Source organism: Schistocerca gregaria, chromosome 3 (genome assembly GCF_023897955.1).
Source record: "Schistocerca gregaria isolate iqSchGreg1 chromosome 3, iqSchGreg1.2, whole genome shotgun sequence".
In the NCBI taxonomy this organism is placed as follows: Eukaryota; Metazoa; Arthropoda; class Insecta; order Orthoptera; family Acrididae; genus Schistocerca; species Schistocerca gregaria.
Window position 1 is genome coordinate 496,747,566 of NC_064922.1, and position 21,204 is coordinate 496,768,769.

General features: G+C 41.5%; 1 protein-coding gene across 1 annotated transcript in view; it reads right to left on the reverse strand.

The window, feature by feature from the left end:
- Nucleotides 1-21,204, reverse strand: part of LOC126354068 (cholinesterase-like) — a 64,208-nt gene that overhangs the window by 33,593 nt on the left and 9,411 nt on the right. Inside the window, exons 4-5 of the mRNA XM_050003442.1 lie at nt 16,705-16,890; nt 10,238-10,437 (exon numbers count right to left, since the gene is read on the reverse strand). Of these exons, the coding sequence (XP_049859399.1) occupies nt 10,238-10,437; nt 16,705-16,890 (386 nt within the window). The remainder of the gene's footprint in view (nt 1-10,237; nt 10,438-16,704; nt 16,891-21,204) is intronic.

The window sequence follows — 21,204 nt, forward strand, 5'->3', positions numbered from 1 at the left end:
GAACGTGTTTTGTGTATTATGAGATTCGGCTTTGCAATTTAAACCGGAACTACAACAGATAAAATGAGACACCTAGCCAAATAACCAATACATATACCCATTTTCCCGAGAAATGATATAAGAAGCAATTGACACATTTCGAAATAGAGAAGCTACGTTCCTGAGCGACATTCACCCTGAACATTTGGAGCACAGTGACTCAGCAACCAAGTATCGGCTTGCTTCTTTCTTCGACGAAGTTTTATATTCAGTCGACGTGCCCATTTTTATGATATCTAAAATTATCGATGCCTTTAAAACAGATAATTAAAAAACAGATAAATTTTGTATATCTTCAAACCCACAGCCTTATTAAATGAAACTTAAGAGCTACTAGAAAGACCGATTATGAAAACGATAGCGCCCGCAAGTGGTTGTTTCATGTTAGTTCCGCTGCTGACTTTTGACGTGGTCTAGACTACAGAGATGAGGTACTCAGCTTGAGTATGACCCTCGAAAATAGATTAGATAGGAAAACAAAAAAAAATCATTGTATTCACCGATCTCTTGTCTACTTATGGTACCGTTTGGAAGGGAGATCTTTACCTGAAATTTAGCACCATACCATATAGAAAGATGTTTGTCCCGATAAATAAATAAATATATTTACTGGCACTTTATTTTTCAAATTCATAGAGAATATGTCGTAACATATTCCATAAGCAACAATGGCTAGCCATAAGAATCAGTGCTTTGTTCAGTTCTCCTTATCTTGTACACACACGACGTTCCAGAAACAGCACATCGGAAATTCATCTACGCTATAGACATTAATCTAAAGATGCAAAGAGGAGATATCATTGAGACGAAGGACGCACTGTCCCAAGGCCTTTAGAGGATGGATGGTTATATTATAAGATTGTGGCTATAACCTACCCCTCTAAAGACATAGATAGCTGCGTCCCGCCTCAGTAATGGAAAGAGAAAGAACCAGCCTATGGTCAAGTTCAGAAGTAACACATAATCCCACTTCCAAGTATCTGAGTATAACCTTAGACAGATACTTAATGTAGAGGTATCATCTTCAGGAAAGGGACGAAAAACATTAAAGTCATAACAGCTTACTGGTAACATTGGATGGAACTTCATGGGCAGCAGTAGCAGCACGCTTCAGAATTTGTGTTTTCGCCATCGCCATCTCAATAATGCTCTGTCGTATGGCTGAATAACTCCCACAATGAGCAGATTTCTGGCCTACTATGGTACATCATGAGACTCATATTCGGTATGTTCGTCTCCATTCCTGTTCAGTGGCTACCCACAGTGAGTAAAATTCAGCCTCCCCGCATCAAATGGCAAAACGCCTGTGCCAGGTTGACGTGTGGAAAACTGAAAAGCTGCCCAAATCCTATCCACCAAGAAAAAGTAATTGCTGCAATAAGACATACATTTCATAAGTCTGCCTGCAAGTCAGCCCAAAGATTGCCAATTCCCTTACCCCTCATGAAGCAAGGAGGTAATAACTGTCTCAATCATCCTCGCAGTCTTATTAATACCCGTGCAAAATTGGCTAACTTCCCTCGGTCCACCTTGCACATCAATAACTGACAACTGTGCACTGTAATTACAGAGATTTTTTTTTGAGCCACTCTACATAAAGTAGCATCAATTTGACACTTGAGCTGAAACGAAGTGGAAGAGTATGGAAATGTTAGCACCTTTTTAAATATTACGTGCTATGATTTCATGAGCTGTTTAAGGACTATTGTTAGTGCTGTTTCAATTCTTATTTGCGTTGAGTACAAGTTAACTGAAGCAAATGGTTAAGAAATATATGGAAATTGGTTTAGTAACATGGGCAAATTGTTGTGATTGACATTGGTGCAAAATTAAACTTTGCTACAGAAATGTTGTTTTTTTATAGAATTCCAAGAGAGTTATATTCCTAGCCTATACAATAATTCAACGTAGATGTAGTTAATTCAGTTGTAATTAGCACATTCTTAAGGCCAGAGAGAAAACGTTTTTACATTTTATGGACAATCAGAATATTTGCTTTAACTCCCTTCAGCACTGTTATGTTTCATTCATGAAACTCTCTTGTTGAACGATCAAATTGATTACACATTTGATTGTTAATTAGCAAGCACAAGGCATGCATAGTATGAAGTTGACGTTGAATATGGTAAGGTACAAGTTTCGTCATGTATCATTTGAACTTATTGTGGACTCTGCACTAATTTTCATTTCTGCTTAGCTTATTCCTCGATGTGTTACCCTTTTGTATGTAGGTGAAGCTACACCCGTACGAAATGGTTTATCTCTTTGTTAGTTTACTGTCATATTCTGGCTTTCTCCACTGCCTTGTCACAAGCGAAGAAGTGGTCAGAAAATGAAGTAATTTGTGAAGTAGGTGACTAAATTCCTTTTTAATGAGAATGAAAACCATTGAAGAGCAAAACTGTATTTAAAGTATAAGTGCAAGTATTACAGAATACAATGACTTGTTTAGGCCAAAGTTCAACAAAAGATTAATGTGTGACGCAAAACGGATAAATCTTTTGAATGTGATGAAGATTTATTCTAAGGCACAAGACTGACTCTCTGTCGTTGCATGAGGCCTACTTTTAGTGAAAGAGGCGCCCAGTTGACGATTCATCCTTTTGTGAATGCTTGCCTGGTCATCGCCCTCCGAAAACACATTATGGTACGCGCTTCGGTCTGCATATGACACCAGCGAAATAGACCAAGAAAGTAACGGTCAAATGTAAGAAAAATCCGTAACCGCTGATTAGCCACTCTAAGTATACAATCACTGTAAAACATACCTCTCGCAGTACTGATAGGCGATCCTGTAATTGTTAAAATATGAAAGGGCAGAGATGGACCTGCCATCTTTCAGTCTCAAGGCCTACAATGGCGAAACTATTTCTGTTCTAGGAACATGCACTTTGCAAGCAAAGTATAGAGGCATGAGTACATCAGTCTCATTCATAGTACTTCAGTCATGTTCTAGTCCCAATATTTTTGACATTGATGTTTTTGACTATTTGGTTTACATACTCAGAAAAATGTACAGTTTACTGACACGCAACTTCCCATGCCAATATTGGTGAGCTGTGTAAAAAGTGTGTACATTTGTTCGACGACACTCTGGGATATGTGAAGAATTTTCACACACACACACACACACACACACACACACACACACACACACACACACACACACGGACAACGCATCGGTCACGTCTGGTACAAAATGCCATTTGCGATAAAGTTGTTTGTGAACTCAACAGAGTAGAACAAATAGGAGTCTTGAAACCCGTTTCAGCAAGTCAATAAGCATCTCCCTTGTGATCAAACGAAAGGCGAACATGAATGTCAGACTTTGTGCTGGCTTTGAAGCTATAATTAACGCTGAAACAGTGACTGATTCCTTCCTGCTTCCACGTATTTTCGAGCTCATGGATCGCCTAACATACAGACGCGTTTTTTTTTTTTTTTTTTTTGCTTTTCAAAAATTGTTTTAGTCGGTGCTTCACCTGGGTGAGAAACAAAACAAAAACGTTTTGGTGGTTAACACTCACGTCGACTTTGTATCAATATCAGCGACTTTCCTTGGCAGCGCCTCTGCTCCTGCGTTATTTCAACACTTTCTTGAACAGGTGACGTCGAATGTTCCAGTTCAAATTATTAGATAACGTCATTTCAACTAGACAAACACCGGGACAGCATCTCAAAAATATGGAGTCTCTTTTTGAAGTTTTGACTCAGGTAGGACTAAAGTGTAATTTTCAAAAATGTTCATTTTTCAACACTAAAATGGAATATTGGGAATTGGTCATTGAGCCCACTACGCTTGTTCCGTGGCTAAGCATCTAGAAGTCATACGGAGATTATCTTCTCCTGGTAATGCACGAGAACTCCAAGCAGTTCCTGGCAAACTGAATTCTACACCAAATTCATTCCGGACGCAGCACAAACAGCCACTTTGTGTTTCGCCTCTGGCGTAAAACTGTTCCTTTTAAATGGACTGGAGAGTGCGAAAAATGTTTTCAGAAATTTCTTCTTTGCTTAGTCACCCATGTCATACTCGTATGTATTTCGAACAGCTAAAACCAGTAGTGTTTGCAATTGACGCATCACCACATGGGCAGTTTTATCTTACAAGGCCCTGCAGCATTCGTGTCTATGATGTTGAACAAGATCAAAGTCATGGAAGCTTAGCCATAACTCATGGTGTCAGGAAATTTCATCAGAGTTTTTTTCTTGTGTCTGATTATAAGTCGTTGACTGCTCATCTTCGACCGGGGAAAGGTGTACAAGATTGTGCAGCACAGAAGTTGCAACGTTGGTCATTACTTCATTATATATACCAAAATGAACTTCTTCATCGTCCTACAACATAGCATACGAAATGAGATGCTCTGTCTCCCTTGCCTATGGGAAACTACATCTACATCTACATTTCTACTCCGCAAGCCACCCAACGGTGTGTGGCGGAGGGCACTTTACGTGCCACTGTCATTACCTCCCTTTTCTGTTCCAGTCGCGTATGGTTCGCGGGAAGAACGACTGTCTGAAAGCCTCCGTGCGCGCTCGAATCTCTCTAATTTTACATTTGTGATCTCCTCGGGAGGTATAAGTAGGGGGAAGCAATATATTCGACACCTCATCCAGAAACGCACCCTCTCTAAACCTGGCGAGCAAGCTACACCGCGATGCAGAGCGCCTCTCTTGCAGAGTCTGACACTTGAGTTTGTTAAACATCTCCGTAACGCTATCACGCTTACCAAATAACCCTGTGACGAAACGCTCCGCGCTTCTTTGGATCTTCTCTATCTCCTCCGTCAACCCGATCTGGTACGGTAGCCACACGGATGAGCAATACTCAAGTATAGGTCGAACGAGTGTTCTGTAAGCCACCTCCTTTGTTGATGGACTACATTTTCTAAGGACTCTCCCAATGAATCTCAACCTGGTACCCGCCTTACCAACAATTAATTTTATATGATCATTCCACTTAAAATCGTTCCGCACACATACTCCCAGATATTTTACAGAAGTAACTGCTACCAGTGTTTGTTCCGCTATCAAAGGATCCTTCTTTCTATGTATTCGCAATACTTTACATTTGTCTATGTTAAGGGTCAGTTGCCACTCCCTGCACCATGTGCCTATCCGCTGCATTTCGCTACAATGTTCTAATGCTGCAATTTCTGCAACTTCTCTGTATACTACAGCATCATCCGCGAAAAGCCGCAAGGAACTTCAGACACTATCTACTAGGTCATTTATATATATATTGTGAAAAGCAATGGTCCCATAACACTCCCCTGTGGCACGTCAGAGGTTACTTTAACGTCTGTAGACGTCCCTCCATTGATAACAACATGCTGTGTTCTGTTTGCTAAAAACTCTTCAATCCAGCCACACAGCTGGTCTGATATACCGTAGGCTCTTACTTTGTTTATCAGGCGACAGTGCGGAACTGTGACGAACGCCTTCCGGAAGTCAAGGAAAATTGCATCTACCTGGGAGCCTGTATCTAATATTTTCTGGGTCTCATGAACAAATAAAGCTAGTTGGGTCTCACACGATCGTTGTTTCCGGAATCCATGTTGATTCCTACAGAGTAGATTCTGGATTTCCTAAAACGACACGATACTCGAGCAAAAAACATGTTCTAAAATTCCAGATTTCGAAGGTTCACAATTGATTCTTGTCAGATCACAAAGATTTATGGTCAAGATGGAATAGTACGATTGTTCAAATGGCCTCATAATCAGAAATTAGTGCACAATGCAACAGTTTGATTAGATTAGATTTACTTTCATTCCAATTGATCCGTAGTGAGGAGGTCGTCCAGAATGTAGAACATGTCAGAAAAACAACAAAGATGACAAATATTTTCAACTCAAACAAATAAGCTAATGTCACATTCCACAGGTCCCAGGCTTTCTATTCAGAATGGTGTAATTTTATTGCATTCTCCCAAAGAACGAATGACTGACTCCTGCTTCTGAAATCTTTGCAACAACATGTGCTGAAACTCTCACGTAGAGGACATTAGGGGATCGTCAGAACTATAAAGCAAGTGTGCTATCACTCTACGCAGCTCGGATTGGATAAAGATAAACAAATAGAAGATATGACAGCTTGTTGCTGCCGCACTTGCATGAACAATCAGGCAGCGCCACGGCAAGAAATTTTCAACTAACGTCGGCCTGACGGTCTTGGCAATGTATTCATATTGATTTTGCTGGTCTTTTCTGGAGCACAAGATAACTCATTATCGTTGATGCACACAGAAAATACGATTTTGTCATTCCAATGCATTCGATTACTGCTAGCATTATCAAAGTACTCGCTACTGACTTTTGCTTAGAGGGTTTGCCACAAAATATTGTTTCGGATAATGGCCCACAATTTTCTTCACTGGAATTACAACACTTCTTACAACAAAATGGAAGTCAACGTATCCCAATGCACCATTCTCTCCTCAATTTGACGGTGAAGCGGAACGTCTCGTTCATATTTTCAACGCTAAGGCGCCCAGACCTTGTGCTTCGCACTAGAAGGAAAACGGCTTTTCTTGTTTCTGGGCACCTACCACACTATGCCTGCTCACAACAGTTTACCAGCACTCTTACATGGTCGTCGCCACTGAAGTCTTCTGCAGCTCTTTCACCGTTGCCACCCTGTTTCCGACGCTCACTTCACAACAAAGTTTTGCAAGAAGGCAAAAGTTTTCTACATGTCTACAGCAAGTCTCATAATAGGGAATCCAGTGTTGTCATTAAAGACATCTGTCGTGCACATTCGTGATACCAAAACCAACTTTGTTGCCATGGTTATAGGGATCGTGCCACAGCCACCGCGATCATCGCCAATCACTACGACGTCAGTCGCGGACATCGAGTCTGTATCAGCCATGCACCCTTTTGCGTTCTCAGCAGCGCCAATGTTGCACCCACAACATTGGGGATGTCCTACCTCCGGTTGCTTGGCAGATGCTCCCGGCGTTTCATAAGACGAATATCGAGGTGTGGATTGGTTGGCGCCATCTGCCATAGTTCACAACCAACCCCACAGGCAGCACTAAGGGCACAGAACTCACCCTCGTCATCGCCCGCATCCACAATGTGCAACGACGGTAAGCAGTTTGGGGTGTGCGTGGAACACGGTATCAACGACATCTTCCACGACCCCAGATTGGCGCGCCGCGCTTTCTCATAACTACGTGGGAGATGGCACCCGCCAACTTTCTGCCAGTGCGCCGCTGGGAGACTTCGCTCTCCCATCTGTTACTGTCTCCGATGGGTGGGTTGAGAGGGGGGGGGGGGGGGGGAAGAGGGAGGCCACACATACACGCCACCAGCAGAAGGACACCGAAGGGACACGTCCTCACTGCTAGCGACTCTGATTGGGCGGCGCCTTTTTTTTAAGCAGCCGCGCTCAGAACTTTGCCCCAGAGCTTCCGTGAACATACAGGCTTTTCGACGTCGGCACGGACTGTTGCAGTGAAGAAATTATATCGAAGTAGCACAACAATACAAAACATTACTAAGGGTGAAGAGCTATCTAAGTATATAAGCGTTCAAGACTATTTGTTTCTCTAAAGAACATTACTCTCCTTGTATATAGCTCACCCCCAACTTAAGAATCTACAAATATACTAACTCAGGTATATCTCATATATTAAGTCAATATACTGCACTGCAAACAAATTTACTAACGTGTTACCTTTTTGTAAATGTCAGATTGCCCTTTATTAGCAGTCTGTATTGCCAACACATCAGTATGTCTCAGAATAGTATAACACTACATGTCAAATATTCAATATTTAACTACCTTATTACTACTACAAAAATTAAGTCCTTTATTGTACCGTGAGAGTGGCCGTAGTTAGGAGCCCCACACAATGTGAAGAGAAAGATCCTGAATAGTGACTTAAATAATTAGTCTATCTGAATGATGAAACACACGAAAGGACATTTAAATCGCGAAAGACCATTGAATTAACTTTTGTCAGGAAAACACACCTGCCCATAAAAGCGCTGAATTAATGGGGAAAAAGGGATTTGAAGTACAAATTTTTGGAACATTCATCACATCCAGCAACCGCAGATGGATAGTGATAAGATGTACGCCTCGTTCTTGAGAGGACAGCAGTTCAAATCCCAGTCAGGCCGTGAAGATTTAGTTTTTCGTGATTTCATTAAATCATTCATGTAAATGCCGAGAAGGAGTACAGCAGTTTTCCTTAACCCAAACTGCGCTTGTAAATAGAACCTAATGACCTTGTAATCAAATGGTTCATATGGCTCTGAGCACTATGAGGCTTAACATCTGAGGTCATCAGTCCCCTAGAACTTAGAACTACATTACTGGCCATTAAAATTGTTACACCAAGAAGAAATGCAGATGATTGTCTTTGGACAAATATATTATACTAGAACTGAAATGTGATTACATTTTCACGCAATTTGGGTGCATAGATCCTGCGAAATCAGTACCCAGAACAACCACCTCTGGCCGTAATTACGGCCTTGACAAGCCTAGGCATTGAGTGAAACAGAGCTTGGATGGCGTGTACAGGTACAGCTGACCATTCAGCTTCAACACGATAGCACAGTTAATCAAGAGTAGTGACTGGCGTATTGTGACGAGCCAGTTGCTCGGCCACCATTGACCAGACGTTTTCAGTTGGTGAGAGATCTGGAGAATGTGGTGGCCAGGGCAGCAGTCCAACATTTTCTGTATCCAGAAAGGCCCGTACAAGACCTGCAACATGCGGTCGTGCATTATCCTGTTGAAATGTAGGGTTTCGCAGGGATTGAATGAAAGATAGAGCCACGGGTCATAACACATCTGAAATGTGACGTCCAATATTCAAAGTGCCGTCAATGCGAATACACGCTTCCAATGTGCATTCACCGCTATGACGCCAAACACTTATGAGACCATCATGATACTGTAAACAGAACCTGGATTCATCCAAAAAACTGACGTTTTGCCATTCGTGCACCCAGGTTCGTCGTTGAGTGCACCATCGCAGGCGCTCCTCCCTGTGATGCAGCGTCAAGGGTAACCGCAGCCATGGTCTCCGAGCTGACAGTCCATGCTGCTGCGAACGTCGTCGAACTGTTCGTGCAGATGGTTGTTGTCTTGCAAACGTCCCCATCTGTTGACTCAGGGATCGAGACGTGGCTGTACGATCCGTTACAGCCATGCGCATAAGATGCCTGTCATCTCGACTGCTGGTGATACGAGGCCGTTGGGATCCAGCACGGCGTTCCGTATTACCCTTCTGAACCCACCGATTCCATATTCTGCTAACAGTCATTTGATTTCGACCAAAGCGAGCAGCAATGTCGCGATACGAAAAACCGCAATCACTATAGGCTACAATCCGATCTTTATCGAAGTCGGAAACGTGATGGTACGCATTTCTCCTCCTTACACGAGGCATCACAACAACGTTTCACCAGGCCACGCCGGTCAACTGCTGTTTGTATATGAGAAATCGGTTGGAAACTTTCCTCATGTCAGCACGTTGTAGGTGACGCCACCGGCGCCAACCTTGTGTGAATGCTCTGAAAAGCTAATCATTTGCATATCACAGCATCTTCTTCCTGTCGGTTAAATATCGCGTCTGTAGCACGTCATCTTCGTGGTGTAGTAATTGTAATGGTCAGTAGTGTACTTAAACCTAAGTAACCTAAGGACAACACACACATCCATGCCTGAGGCAGGATTCGAATCTGCGACCGTAGCGGTAGCGTGGTTCCAGACTGAAGCGCCTAGAGCCGCTCGGCCACAGCGGCTGGCATCTCGTAATCGACAGAACATTAAGCCATAATATATTTTCCTGTCCAGCGAATTCCCATATGTTCTGCCACATAGGGAAATATGTGTGTGGAAAACATTTGACCCCAATAAAGCTCTTACGTCACAAAGAGATGGTATTTTGCAGATTTTAACACTTTAGGGATTCAATCTACTTAGTGGAATCGCGGCGTAGAAAGCTCTGTAGCCTAAAAGGATAGAATGTACGAAAATGTGTGCATGTTTGTCCTAAAAAGCACCCTTTTTCTGCCAGGTATGTAACTTTCCACCTAGACCAGGGATTTCCAAGTTCCTTACGTTAGCGTCCGGATATTTGTGTGCGACAAATGTTTCTTGAGAACCAGCAAACTACATAAATGTGTCTTTTTGGTTCAAAGAGCTTTGAATAAGATAGTATACTGCTCACCTCCTCTGTCAGGATGAGCGAGCTGTCCACGAGGAGGTCTGATGGGCTGACCGATCGCAGGAAATCCACCAGCTCCTGGGAATCATCCGTTTCGAGGCCGAGGGCAGCCCCCAGTCTGAAAGCGTTATTGCGGGCAGCTTGCAGAGGCATTGGGCGTCCAATGAAGTTGGCGCTCTGGATGATGAGCCTCGAGAAGAGACCTGACCCAAACGTGGAATGAACCAAGTTACATTCACATAGTGGAATCTGCAAAAGTTTGGGCTACATCACGTTCATTTGCCCAGGAAGGTGTCTTATTTGACATGTCTAACAATTGTTTACCCATCTTGAGTGATTCGCTAGTAATCTGAAATTTAAATATGTATGATTACCGGCTTTCGAGCATTGTTCATAATCCTTGCACGGGATATGGTTCAAATGACTCTGAGCACTATGGGACTTAACATCTATGGTCATCAGTCCCCTAGAACTGAGAACTACTTAAACCTAACTAACCTAAGGGAATCACACAACACCCAGTCATCACGAGGCAGAGACATTATACGGGATATATTGGGCGGTTATAATTACAGTATAGGTACCCGCGGAGTCCAGCGTGGGCTGTAATTATCGCATGGCAGCGAAAATTGGTAGATATGCTGATGCTGAATGCGGAACCGATTAATGCTGGAAAAAATAGTTGAAATTTTGACCACCAGGTGTAGATCTGGTGCTGTACAGAATCTCGTCAACGTCTCCGGTGCTCACATTGAACAAATAGTGTAAGTGGCAGTTAATAATAAAATCGCGTATTTGGCCTTTTCTTCCTATGTTCCTTTCCTAATCTACTACATATGGAAACATTTCTATACGTATTTCTTGCATTCACAGCACCACATTTTCACCTAGCGCTCAAAATTGGAACTAATTTTTTCCAGCATAAATTCATTCCGCGTTAACACATTAGAATATCTACCACATTTCGCTGCCATACTGAACCTCTGCGAGTAGCTGCGCTTCCATTATAACCACCTGGTACATGTTATCCTGTGTATTCTGGCAGCAAGTGAAAACTTATTTTCTGAAATGATAGCTAAATAATGGAAAAACAGAGTTATTTAAATACAGTGGCAAATGCTAAAGGCATTAAGCTAATTTGAAAATATGATCAGTAAATCTCTTCAAATAGGAATGAAACAGTTCGCTAGGTGCAGAATGTGGCATAATTTCCTATAAAAGTCTGAAAAAAGTACTGTAAATCTTGTTACTCAGAGAACAAATAGAATTAAGAAACAAGGATCAAAATTATGTGTTCTGGACAAAATATGAAAGTTACGCAGTTTGCAAATATCTGGCAAGAGGAGAAAACAGTGAAACTTATTAGGAAGAACTCCCTAAGAACAATAATTAAAGGATAAAGCCATAATCAATTAGAAGACTGATTTGAACAACTCAGTGGTTTAGTAGTTATGGTCCTGTTGGGGGTGTATGCTGTTACCTTTCTCCGACATCTGAACTAGCTTACCCAGCCAGTTATAGGGCGTCCTACAGTTTAAAATGGATTCCGAACCGCAGTGCAGCTCGGCGTTAATCACATAACAAATATTGTCAGAAGTGAAATAAGTGCTAGATAAAAATCTTAGCACTGAAGTGGGATTGAAGTTATCGCCATGAAAATAATTATACAGTTACTAATTTAACCTTTTTAGAGCGTGTCATCACTTATGAAAATAATAACAGTAAAGTGAACATGAAGTGGTCAGGAATTTTGAGTGTATGTAGAGTAATAAGTAGGAACTTAAAAATCAAAACCCTTGTAGAAACGCAATTAAATTTTGCAGGGGAGTAGTAGCTGCAATTTTGTGTAATGGAACTGAATCCCGCATTAAAACCAAACCACAACAGTTCAGCGTTGTACCGGAAGTGCTGTTGCTTGGGTTGGCTAAACTTAAATTATTATTGGATCAGACTAAGATAAACTGATAATAGGAAACAAAAATGTGGAATGACCATTTCCTAAAAATAATGAAGTACATCGCTAATTGTTGAAAACTTTAAGTGGAACAGTAGATACGTTTGGTAAGATGAAGAATATCCTGCAGAGGAAAATTCCTCGTAATGCAGGGTAGTTATAATTTAACTTTCGCTAATTGAGCCAGTATAGACGAAAAACTATCTACCGTATGCGTATCCAACGGTATAGGAATGATGTGCAGTCTGTGCGCTGCAGGATTTTCGTTGCTAATAGTATTAGTGCCATGACGTGCCGTTAGTTGTCTGTACTGGTACAGTGAGTTAGAGCTTAAACAGAAGCATCAGAGTGCATTACAGCTGTAGACAGTCAACATGCGTCCCGACAAGGTGAGCAGGGCTTTACTCGTAAAGCTATTGTATCAAAACAACAGCAATAGTGCTGTCTGCTCTCCGCCATTATGGCGCATTAAAGGAATACACAGAAGTTCTCTTTCTGGACCGTGGTTGAAGAACATGATCCAGAGGTTCGAATTAACTGCCGATTTTGGAATTGCTTCTGGCAGAGACCGACGGCCAATTGGGCCACAAATGGATGAAGAAATTAGTGTTGCCTTGCCTGAGAATGCTGGACACATTTTGCGATCCTCAAGCGGTACACGAACTGTGTCGCGACAGGTGAACGTTTCATGGTCGACGGTTCGAAACGTGCTGCGAATAATTGTGAAATGGTCTCTTTAATGCGGTTTCAGGTTGTCTTGGATGCAGATGGTCGTCACATTGAGCAACGTTTGTAACCTGGAAGGAAGAAATGGTGCGCAATTAACAGATGTTACACTCTCACGCGCAAATTAAAAAGAGTTGTTTTAATGGTTTATTTTCTTTCGCGTGCCATTACAAATGTTTCCGAAACGTTTCATTGTCATACGATCATTCGTTTTTCAAAGGGACCTTTCAAGTAGCGAAAGTTTAATTACAACCATCGCGTTTCACCGTTGCTACTTTATTGGTAAGACAATTTAATTTATTTGTTATGTGCACAGGGACCAAAGTTATCAATTTTGCACAGGGCCAGATGATTCAGTGCCTAAGGGGCTGAATTTATTTCACAGTGACTGTATTTCTTTATTGGTATTGGGAGTTGCATTGCCCAATCATGATGTGTAAATTTTTCTGACAATAACACAGAGTATGCACACCACTTGCACTTACAACATGCTACACGATAATTCGAGTTTTGTATCCATTCAACAGTTCAGACATTCATTCAACATAAAGTTATTTTTAAAAGAATGTTACACCAGTGTTCCAAAGTCACTAGTTTGCACTTTTTAGGCAGTGACTAATATTTTGTCCGGTCAGATTATTGCTACAACTTGCTGAGTACGAGGCGCATTTATTCCAACCTTTTATTAGTCCATCAGCTCCCTCCCAGTCTCTCACTCTCCATCTTTTCGTGCCCCGTCTCTCTGACCGCCTTCCTTTCTCCCTTTCCGTCTCCTTCTTCCCAGTCTTGCGTCCATCTCCTCCCCTTTTTCTGTACGTTTCTCCCTTCCCCTTTCTCTGTTCAATCTCTTCCTCCCCCTCCAAATCTGTGTTCATCTTCTGCTAACCTCTCTCTTTATCTCCAACTCGTCTTCTCCTTCTCTCTCCACATTTTCATCCCCAACGCACTATTTATATCCAGATAGTAAGGGATATATGTACCAAGTTCAGTTAAAATCTATCCAGAGGCTTAGTAGGAGCTTTTTACCCACGGCTTTGTCCGCTTACGCACTTGTCATAAAAGTTTCGTGTATATTTATCACAATTCGCTCATATTTGTACAAATATTTGACCCGTACCCGTAGCGAATTTCACCGTGCAGTTTCGTTTGACACAGCTCAATCTTTGTGACGTCATATCTTCCGAACTATGAGTCATGCAATGATATAATTTTCCAAGTATACCCTGTGGCATGTGTGAATACTGTCTGCGAAATTTGTTGCGAATGGAGGTAGTAGCAAAGAAGCAATAAATTAAAACATCATGCATGGTGCAGCATTTTTTCACGCACCTCAGTGTTTTCGATGTAAATCTCCTGAACTAAGCTTGTGAATTGCTATAATTTTGCAGGTACGTTCAGCGGCACATGTGGGTACCGTCTGTAATATGTGTCACGAGTAGAAGTGGTAGCATAGAAGTAACAAATTAAAATATGATGTACGATGTGGCAGTTTCCCACGCGTCTCAGTGTTCATGACATCATATCCCCTGAACTACTTGTCTTACAGTAATATAATTTTGCATATATAGTCAGTGGTATACGCGAATACTGTCTGCAAATGTGTCACGAATACGTATAGTAGTAAGGATGAATAAATTAAAACGATATGCATGGTGCGGCAGTGTTACTGCATGAACAGTGAAAATCTAGCTCGAACAGTCTACGGGCCGTTGGACATTATGGACCGGCAGTACACGTGTGGACTGTTCGAGCAAGAAATACGCCAGGAGAAACTGAAGAATCACATCAGTGAAAATCTAGTAAGGGATAATCTCTTCTTTCCTCATTTTGTGGAGGTTTTCAACGAGAAGTTTCGTAAAGGTTTAAAGCTGCGTGTAAAATTTTTTGCAGGCGACTGAGTGCTATTATTATAGTAAGCGATGTGTACCACGTTTGGCTGAAATCGGTGCAGTGGTTTAGAAGAAGACCCAGAACATACACACACATCTTCATTTTTATAATACGCATGTTGTTGTTGTTCTTGTTGTTGTTGTGATCTTCAGTCCTGAGACTGGTTTGATGCAGCTCTCCATGCTACTCTATCCTGTGCAAGCTTCTTCATCTCCCAGTACCTACTGCAACCTACATCCCTCTGAATCTGCTTAGTGTATTCATCTCTTGGTCTCCCTCTACGATTTTTACCCTCCACGCTGCCCTCCAATACTAAATTGGCGATCACTTGATGCCTCAGAACATGTCCTACCAACTGATCCCTTCTTCTATTCAAGTTGTGCCACAAACTCCTCTTCTACCCAATCCTATTCAATACTTCCTCATTAGTTATGTGAACTACCCATCTAATCTTTAGCATTCTTCTGTAGCACCACATTTCGAAAGCTTCTATTCTCTTCTTGTCCAAACTATTTATCGTCCATGTTTCACTTCCACTCGTGGCTACACTCCATACAAATACTTTCAGAAACGACTTCCTGACACTTAAATCTATACTCGATGTTAACAAATTTCTCTTCTTCAGAAACGTTTCCTTGCCATTGCTAGTCTACATTTTATATCCTCTCTACTTCGACCATCATCAGTTATTTTGCTCCCCAAATAGAAAAACTCTTTTACTACTTTAAGTGTCTCATTTCCTAATCTAATTCCCTCAGCATCAGCCGACTTAATTCGGCTACAATCAATTATCCTCGTTTTGCTTTTGTTGATGTTCATCTTATATCTTCCTTTCAAGACACTGTCCATTCCGTTCAACTGCTCTTCCAAATCCTTAGCTGTCTCTGACAGAATTACCATGTCATCGGCGAACCTCAAATTTTTTATTTCTTTTCCATGGATTTTAATACCTGCTCTGATTTTTTTTGTTTCCTTTACTGCTTGCACAATATACAGATTGAATAACATCGGGGAGAGGCTACAACGCTGTCTCACTCCCTTCCCAACCACTGCTTCCCTTTCATATACCTCGACTCTTATAACTGCTATCTGGTTTCTGTACAAATTGTAAATAGCCTTTCGCTGCCTGTATTTTACCCCTGCCGCCTTCAGAATTTGAAAGAATTCCAGTCAACATTGTCAAAAGCTTTCTCTAAGTCTACAAATGCTAGAAACGTAGGTTTGCCTTTTCTTAATCTAGCTTCTAAAATAAGTCGTAGGGTCAGTATTGCCTCACGTGTTCCCATATTTCTACGGAATCCAAACTGATCTTCCCCGAGGTCAGCTTCTACCAGTTTTTTCATTTGTCTGTAAAGAATTCGCGTTAGTATTCTTCAGCCGTGACTTATTAAACTGATAGTTCGGTAATTTTCACATCTGTCAACACCTGCTTTCTTTTGGGATTGGAATTATTATATTCTTCTTGAAGTCTGAGGGTATTTAGCCTGTCTCATACATCTAGCTCACCAGATGGTAGAGTTTTGTCAGGACTGGCTCTCCCAAGGCTGTCAGTAGTTCTAATGGAATGTTGTCTACTCCCGGGGCCTTATTTCGACTTAGGTCTTTCAGTGCTCTGTCAAACTCTTCACGCAGTATCATATCTCCCATTTCATCTACATCCTCTTCCATTTCCATGATATTGTCCTCAAGAACATCTCCCTTGTATAGACCCTCCATATACTCCTTCCACCTTTCTTCCGACGCATAGATTTCCTAAACCTTGTTACCTGACATTATTTTCTCAGGCCTTCTAGCTCACACTTGTAGATAACCATCTTTTCAACGAAATAGTTTTATATGACTTCGACGAAGTGTGCAGTGTGTATTTGATACGCATGAAGGACTCGGGGCACTCACTCACCTGTGGACAGAGGCGACACGAGGTGCAGCGACACGGACACGCCGCCTGCGCTCTGCCCCTGCAGCGCCAGAAGCTGCGGGTCGCCGCCGAAGCTGGCGATGTTGCGCTGGACCCAGGACAGCGCCACCTGCTGGTCCTTGAGGCCCGCGTTTCCAGGGACCACCTCGTCGCCGGTGCTCAGAAAACCTGCAGCCAACGGTAACTCTGGCGTCTGTGTTACATCCCATCGTTATCAAAGTAGCGGCTAATTTTAGGGATAACGTAACTGACGAGGTATGTAAAATTCTCTGCCTCTTTGCGAACTGGAGACATTTAAAACAGCGTGCAATGGCTGGTATGAAACAAGGATAGAATGCATCAATCTGAGTTTTTATTCCAGCTTGACTTCCGCAAGGCGTTCGATACAGTTCCCCACAGTCGTTTAATGAACAAACTAAGAGTATATGGACTTTCAGACCAATTGTGTGACTGGATTGAAGAGTTCATAGATAACAGAACGCAGCATCTCATTCTCCATGGAGAGAAGTCTTCCGAAGTAAGAGTGATTTCAGGTGTGCCGCAGTGGAGTGTCGTAGGGCTGTTGCTATTCACAATATAAATAATTGACCTTGTGGATGACATCGGAAGTTCACTGAGGCTTTTTGCGGATGAGGCTGTGGTATATCGAGAAGTTGTAACAATGGAAAATTTTACTGAAATGCAGGAGGATCTGCAGTGAATTAACGCATGGTGCAGGGAATGGCAATTGAATCCCAATGTAGACAAGTATAATGTGATGCGAATACATAGAAAGATAGATCCCTTATCATTTAGCTGCAATATAGCAGGTCAGCAACTGGAAGCAGTTAATTCCATAAATTATCTGGGAATACGCATTAGGAGTGATTTAAAATGGAATGATCATATAAAGTTGATCGTCGGTAAAGCAGATGCCAGACTGAGATTCATTGGAAGAATCCTAAGGAAATGCAATCCGAAAACAAAGGAAGTTGGTTACAGTACGCTTGTTCGACCGCTGCTTGAATACTGCTAAGCAGTGTGGGATCCGTACCAGATAGGGTTGATAGAAGAGATAGAGAAGATCCAACGGAGAGCAGCGCGCTTCGTTACAGGATCATTTAGTAATCGCGAAAGCGTTACGGTGATGATAGATAAACTCCAGTGGAAGACTCTGCAGGAAAGACGATCAGTATCTTGGTACAGGCTTTTGTTGAAATTTCTAGAACATACCTTTACCGAAGAGTCAAGCAGTATATTGCTCCCTCCTACATATATCTCGCGAAGAGACCATGAGGATAAAATCAGAGAGATTAGAGGCATACCGACAATCCTTCTTTCCACGAACAATACGAGACTGGAATAGAAGCGTGAACCGATAGAGATACTCAAGGTACCCTCCGCCACACACCGTCAGGTGGCTTACGGAGTATGGATGTAGATGTAGATGTAGATATCGACGAATAGTATTAAAACACAGCATGCACCAAAAATAAGGTAGAAACAATTGGAGAAACAGATGAGAAAAAATGGATATAAGGAAGGGAGGAAGGAAGGGTTTAACGTCTCGCCGACAACGAGTTCGTTAGAGACGGAGCAGAAACTCACAATGGTGAAGAATGGGAAGGGAAATCGGCGTTCGCTTTTCAAAGGGACCAGGCTGGCATTTGTATGGAGATATTTAGGAAAGCAAAAATCTTGATGACAGGATGAGGATTTGAACCGACGTTATTCCGAGTAAGAGTTCGGTGTGATCATCACTACTGAGTCATTTTACTCTTTGAAACGGCTGAGAGGGGTTTGATAGAGGGGTTAGACTATTATTGTCACTAAGATTTTTCAATATTTATGTTGTCAAACTAATAGAGAAATCATTACGGAAAGCAACAGGATAATACGTCGTAGAAGGAGCAAGGATATAGACATTTCAGTAAGCAGATGATGAAGCAACGTTGGCTAAATGAGAAGAATAACTACAATTTAAGTGGGAAAAAGAGCACGGAAAGAGGATAAATACAGGAACGATCAAATGAAAGTCCTGTCAAAATATGATAGGAATGAAAGAATTTCAGACAAGAAAAATATTTTACGCACTTACGAAAATCGGCGAGGAATTGTAAACTGCATCGAGGAAATGTAAAATGACGCAAGATTTTTGAAATTCTGAGAATTTTAGGAGTAATTTATAGCGAAAGCCGGATTATATGCAAGAACCGAGAAGAAACAATAAGACTGGAAGAGAAAGAACAAAGTGCTGGAATTAAAAAGTGTGTAAGGCAGGGATGTAGTTTTTCGCCTCTATTGCTCAGTCTGTACATCGAAGAAGCTATGCCAGAAGTGAAAGAATGGTTCAAGAGTGGGATTAAACTTCTGAGAGAAAGGCTATCTTCATAGCTGGTGACTCTGCTATTCTCAGTGGAGATTAAGAGGATTTGTACAGTGGAATGAACAGTCTAATGAGTACAGAATATGGACTGAGACTAAACCAAAGAAAGACTAAAGTAATAAAAAGTAGCGAAAATGGGATTAGCGAGGAACTTAAAATCAAAACTGGTGATCACGAAATAGGATAAGTTAAAGAGTTCTGCTACCTTGAAACAAAAGTACCCCATGACGGACGAAGCAAGGAGGACACAAAAAGCAGATTAGCGCAGACAAAGAGGGCATTCCGTGTCAAGCGAAGTCTACTATCATCACACATAGACCTTAATTTGACGACAAAATTTCTGACAACAGGGAAGATAGTGAGGGAAAAAGTAGAGGAAGAAAGAGGCTGGAATACATAGAGCAAATAACTGAGAGTGTAGGATGCAGGTACTACTCTGAGATGAAGAGGTTGGCACAGGAGAAAAATTCGTGGCAGACCACATCAAACCAATCAAGACAGAAGTGTTTTGTCTCAAGTGTAGCACAACATGACAAAGGTTCATGGAGAGCAAAAAAATGAATACTTCTTTAATAGTTTTAAAACACGGTTATAGAGAAAAATACTCTTGACTTGGAATAGATTGTCAAAAAAAAAAAAGGAAAAAATACTCTTAAATTAGGAGAAGAACGAAAACTAGCGGAAATACAAGAAGACATTTACTGCGAAAGCATTGCCTGCAAGGCCGGCCGAGAGGGAGAGGGAGAGGGAGAGGGAGAGAGAGAGAGAGAGAGAGAGAGAGAGAGAGAGAGAGAGAGAGAATGACAGATGGAGTGGTCGAGGGAGGGGGAGGGAGGAGAAGAAGACGTGGAACATCGAACGGCATGAAGCTGCACGAAGTTACCAGCATTTTAATGAAGAGTGACCAGCTGATACTGTCATAAGACATTCAGAGCTCAAATGGAAAGACAGTAACAAACAAATAAGGTATATGAGCAGCAATCATTCAGCAACATTTAAAACTGTGCAAGATGGCAATAAAACTGAATAAAACAGGACACGCTGCAACAATCGCAGTTAACTTTCTTAATTTCAGGTGCAGCGGAGCAAATTTGGCATTTAATCACGTTCAAACATTTTTCATAGTCTTAAGTAGGACTGTACAGTTTTCTCAACAATACATGAACAGTTTGATTGTCGATGTAGAATAAAATAGGGATAATGAAGAAGCGGGTCTACTAATGAATAAAAAATAAGAATACGGGTAAGTTCCATGATCAACTTGGTGAATACGTTATCGTGGCTAAGATAGAAACGAGGCCAACATCCACCACCACAATACACAGGAGTTCGATAGCAGGAAATGGAAGAGAAGAAAAAATAGTAAGCGAATATCGACTGGGGAAAAGGAATGAAAACAGAAGCCTCCTGGTAGAATTTTGCATAGGACACAATTCAGTCATTCGTAATACGTGTTTTAAGAATAATGAAAGATGGTGGTATATGTGACAGAGGCCTGGAGACACAGAAAGGGTTCGGATACATGTCTTCATGATAAAACAGAGATTTCGAAAAGAGATTTTAATCTATGAAACATTTCCATGGGTGCAAGTGGGCTCTTACAATATTTTTTTCTGCTTATGACACGCAGATTAAAACTGAAGGATTCGTAGAAAGTTAGGAAGTCAAGGCTGTGGGGAGCGGACAAACTGAAAAAATAATCAGTGATCATTAGCAAACGATTGACTGAAACAGGAGAACAGAATAAATATAAACGGGAATGGCTAGCTTTGAGAGATGAAATAGTGAACTTAGCAGAGAATGAAATATGTAAAAAGACAAAGTCCAGTGGAAATCCTTGAAAATAAATGAATATATTGAATTTAATTCACTTAGTAGGAAATGTAAAACTGTAGCAAAGGTAACAGCCAAGATAAAATATAGACGTCAAAAAAAGGGGGTTTTTAAAATGTGATTCTGTGGTAGAATGCTGAAGGCTAGGTAGGTAGATCGGATAATTAATGGTAAGGTGAATGGCACTGGGGAAAAAGTAAATGTATGGCAAAATTTGATTAAAAGGAGGGATCCATTGATAGGACACGTTTTTAGGCCTCACGGAATCGTCAGTCTGGTTATAG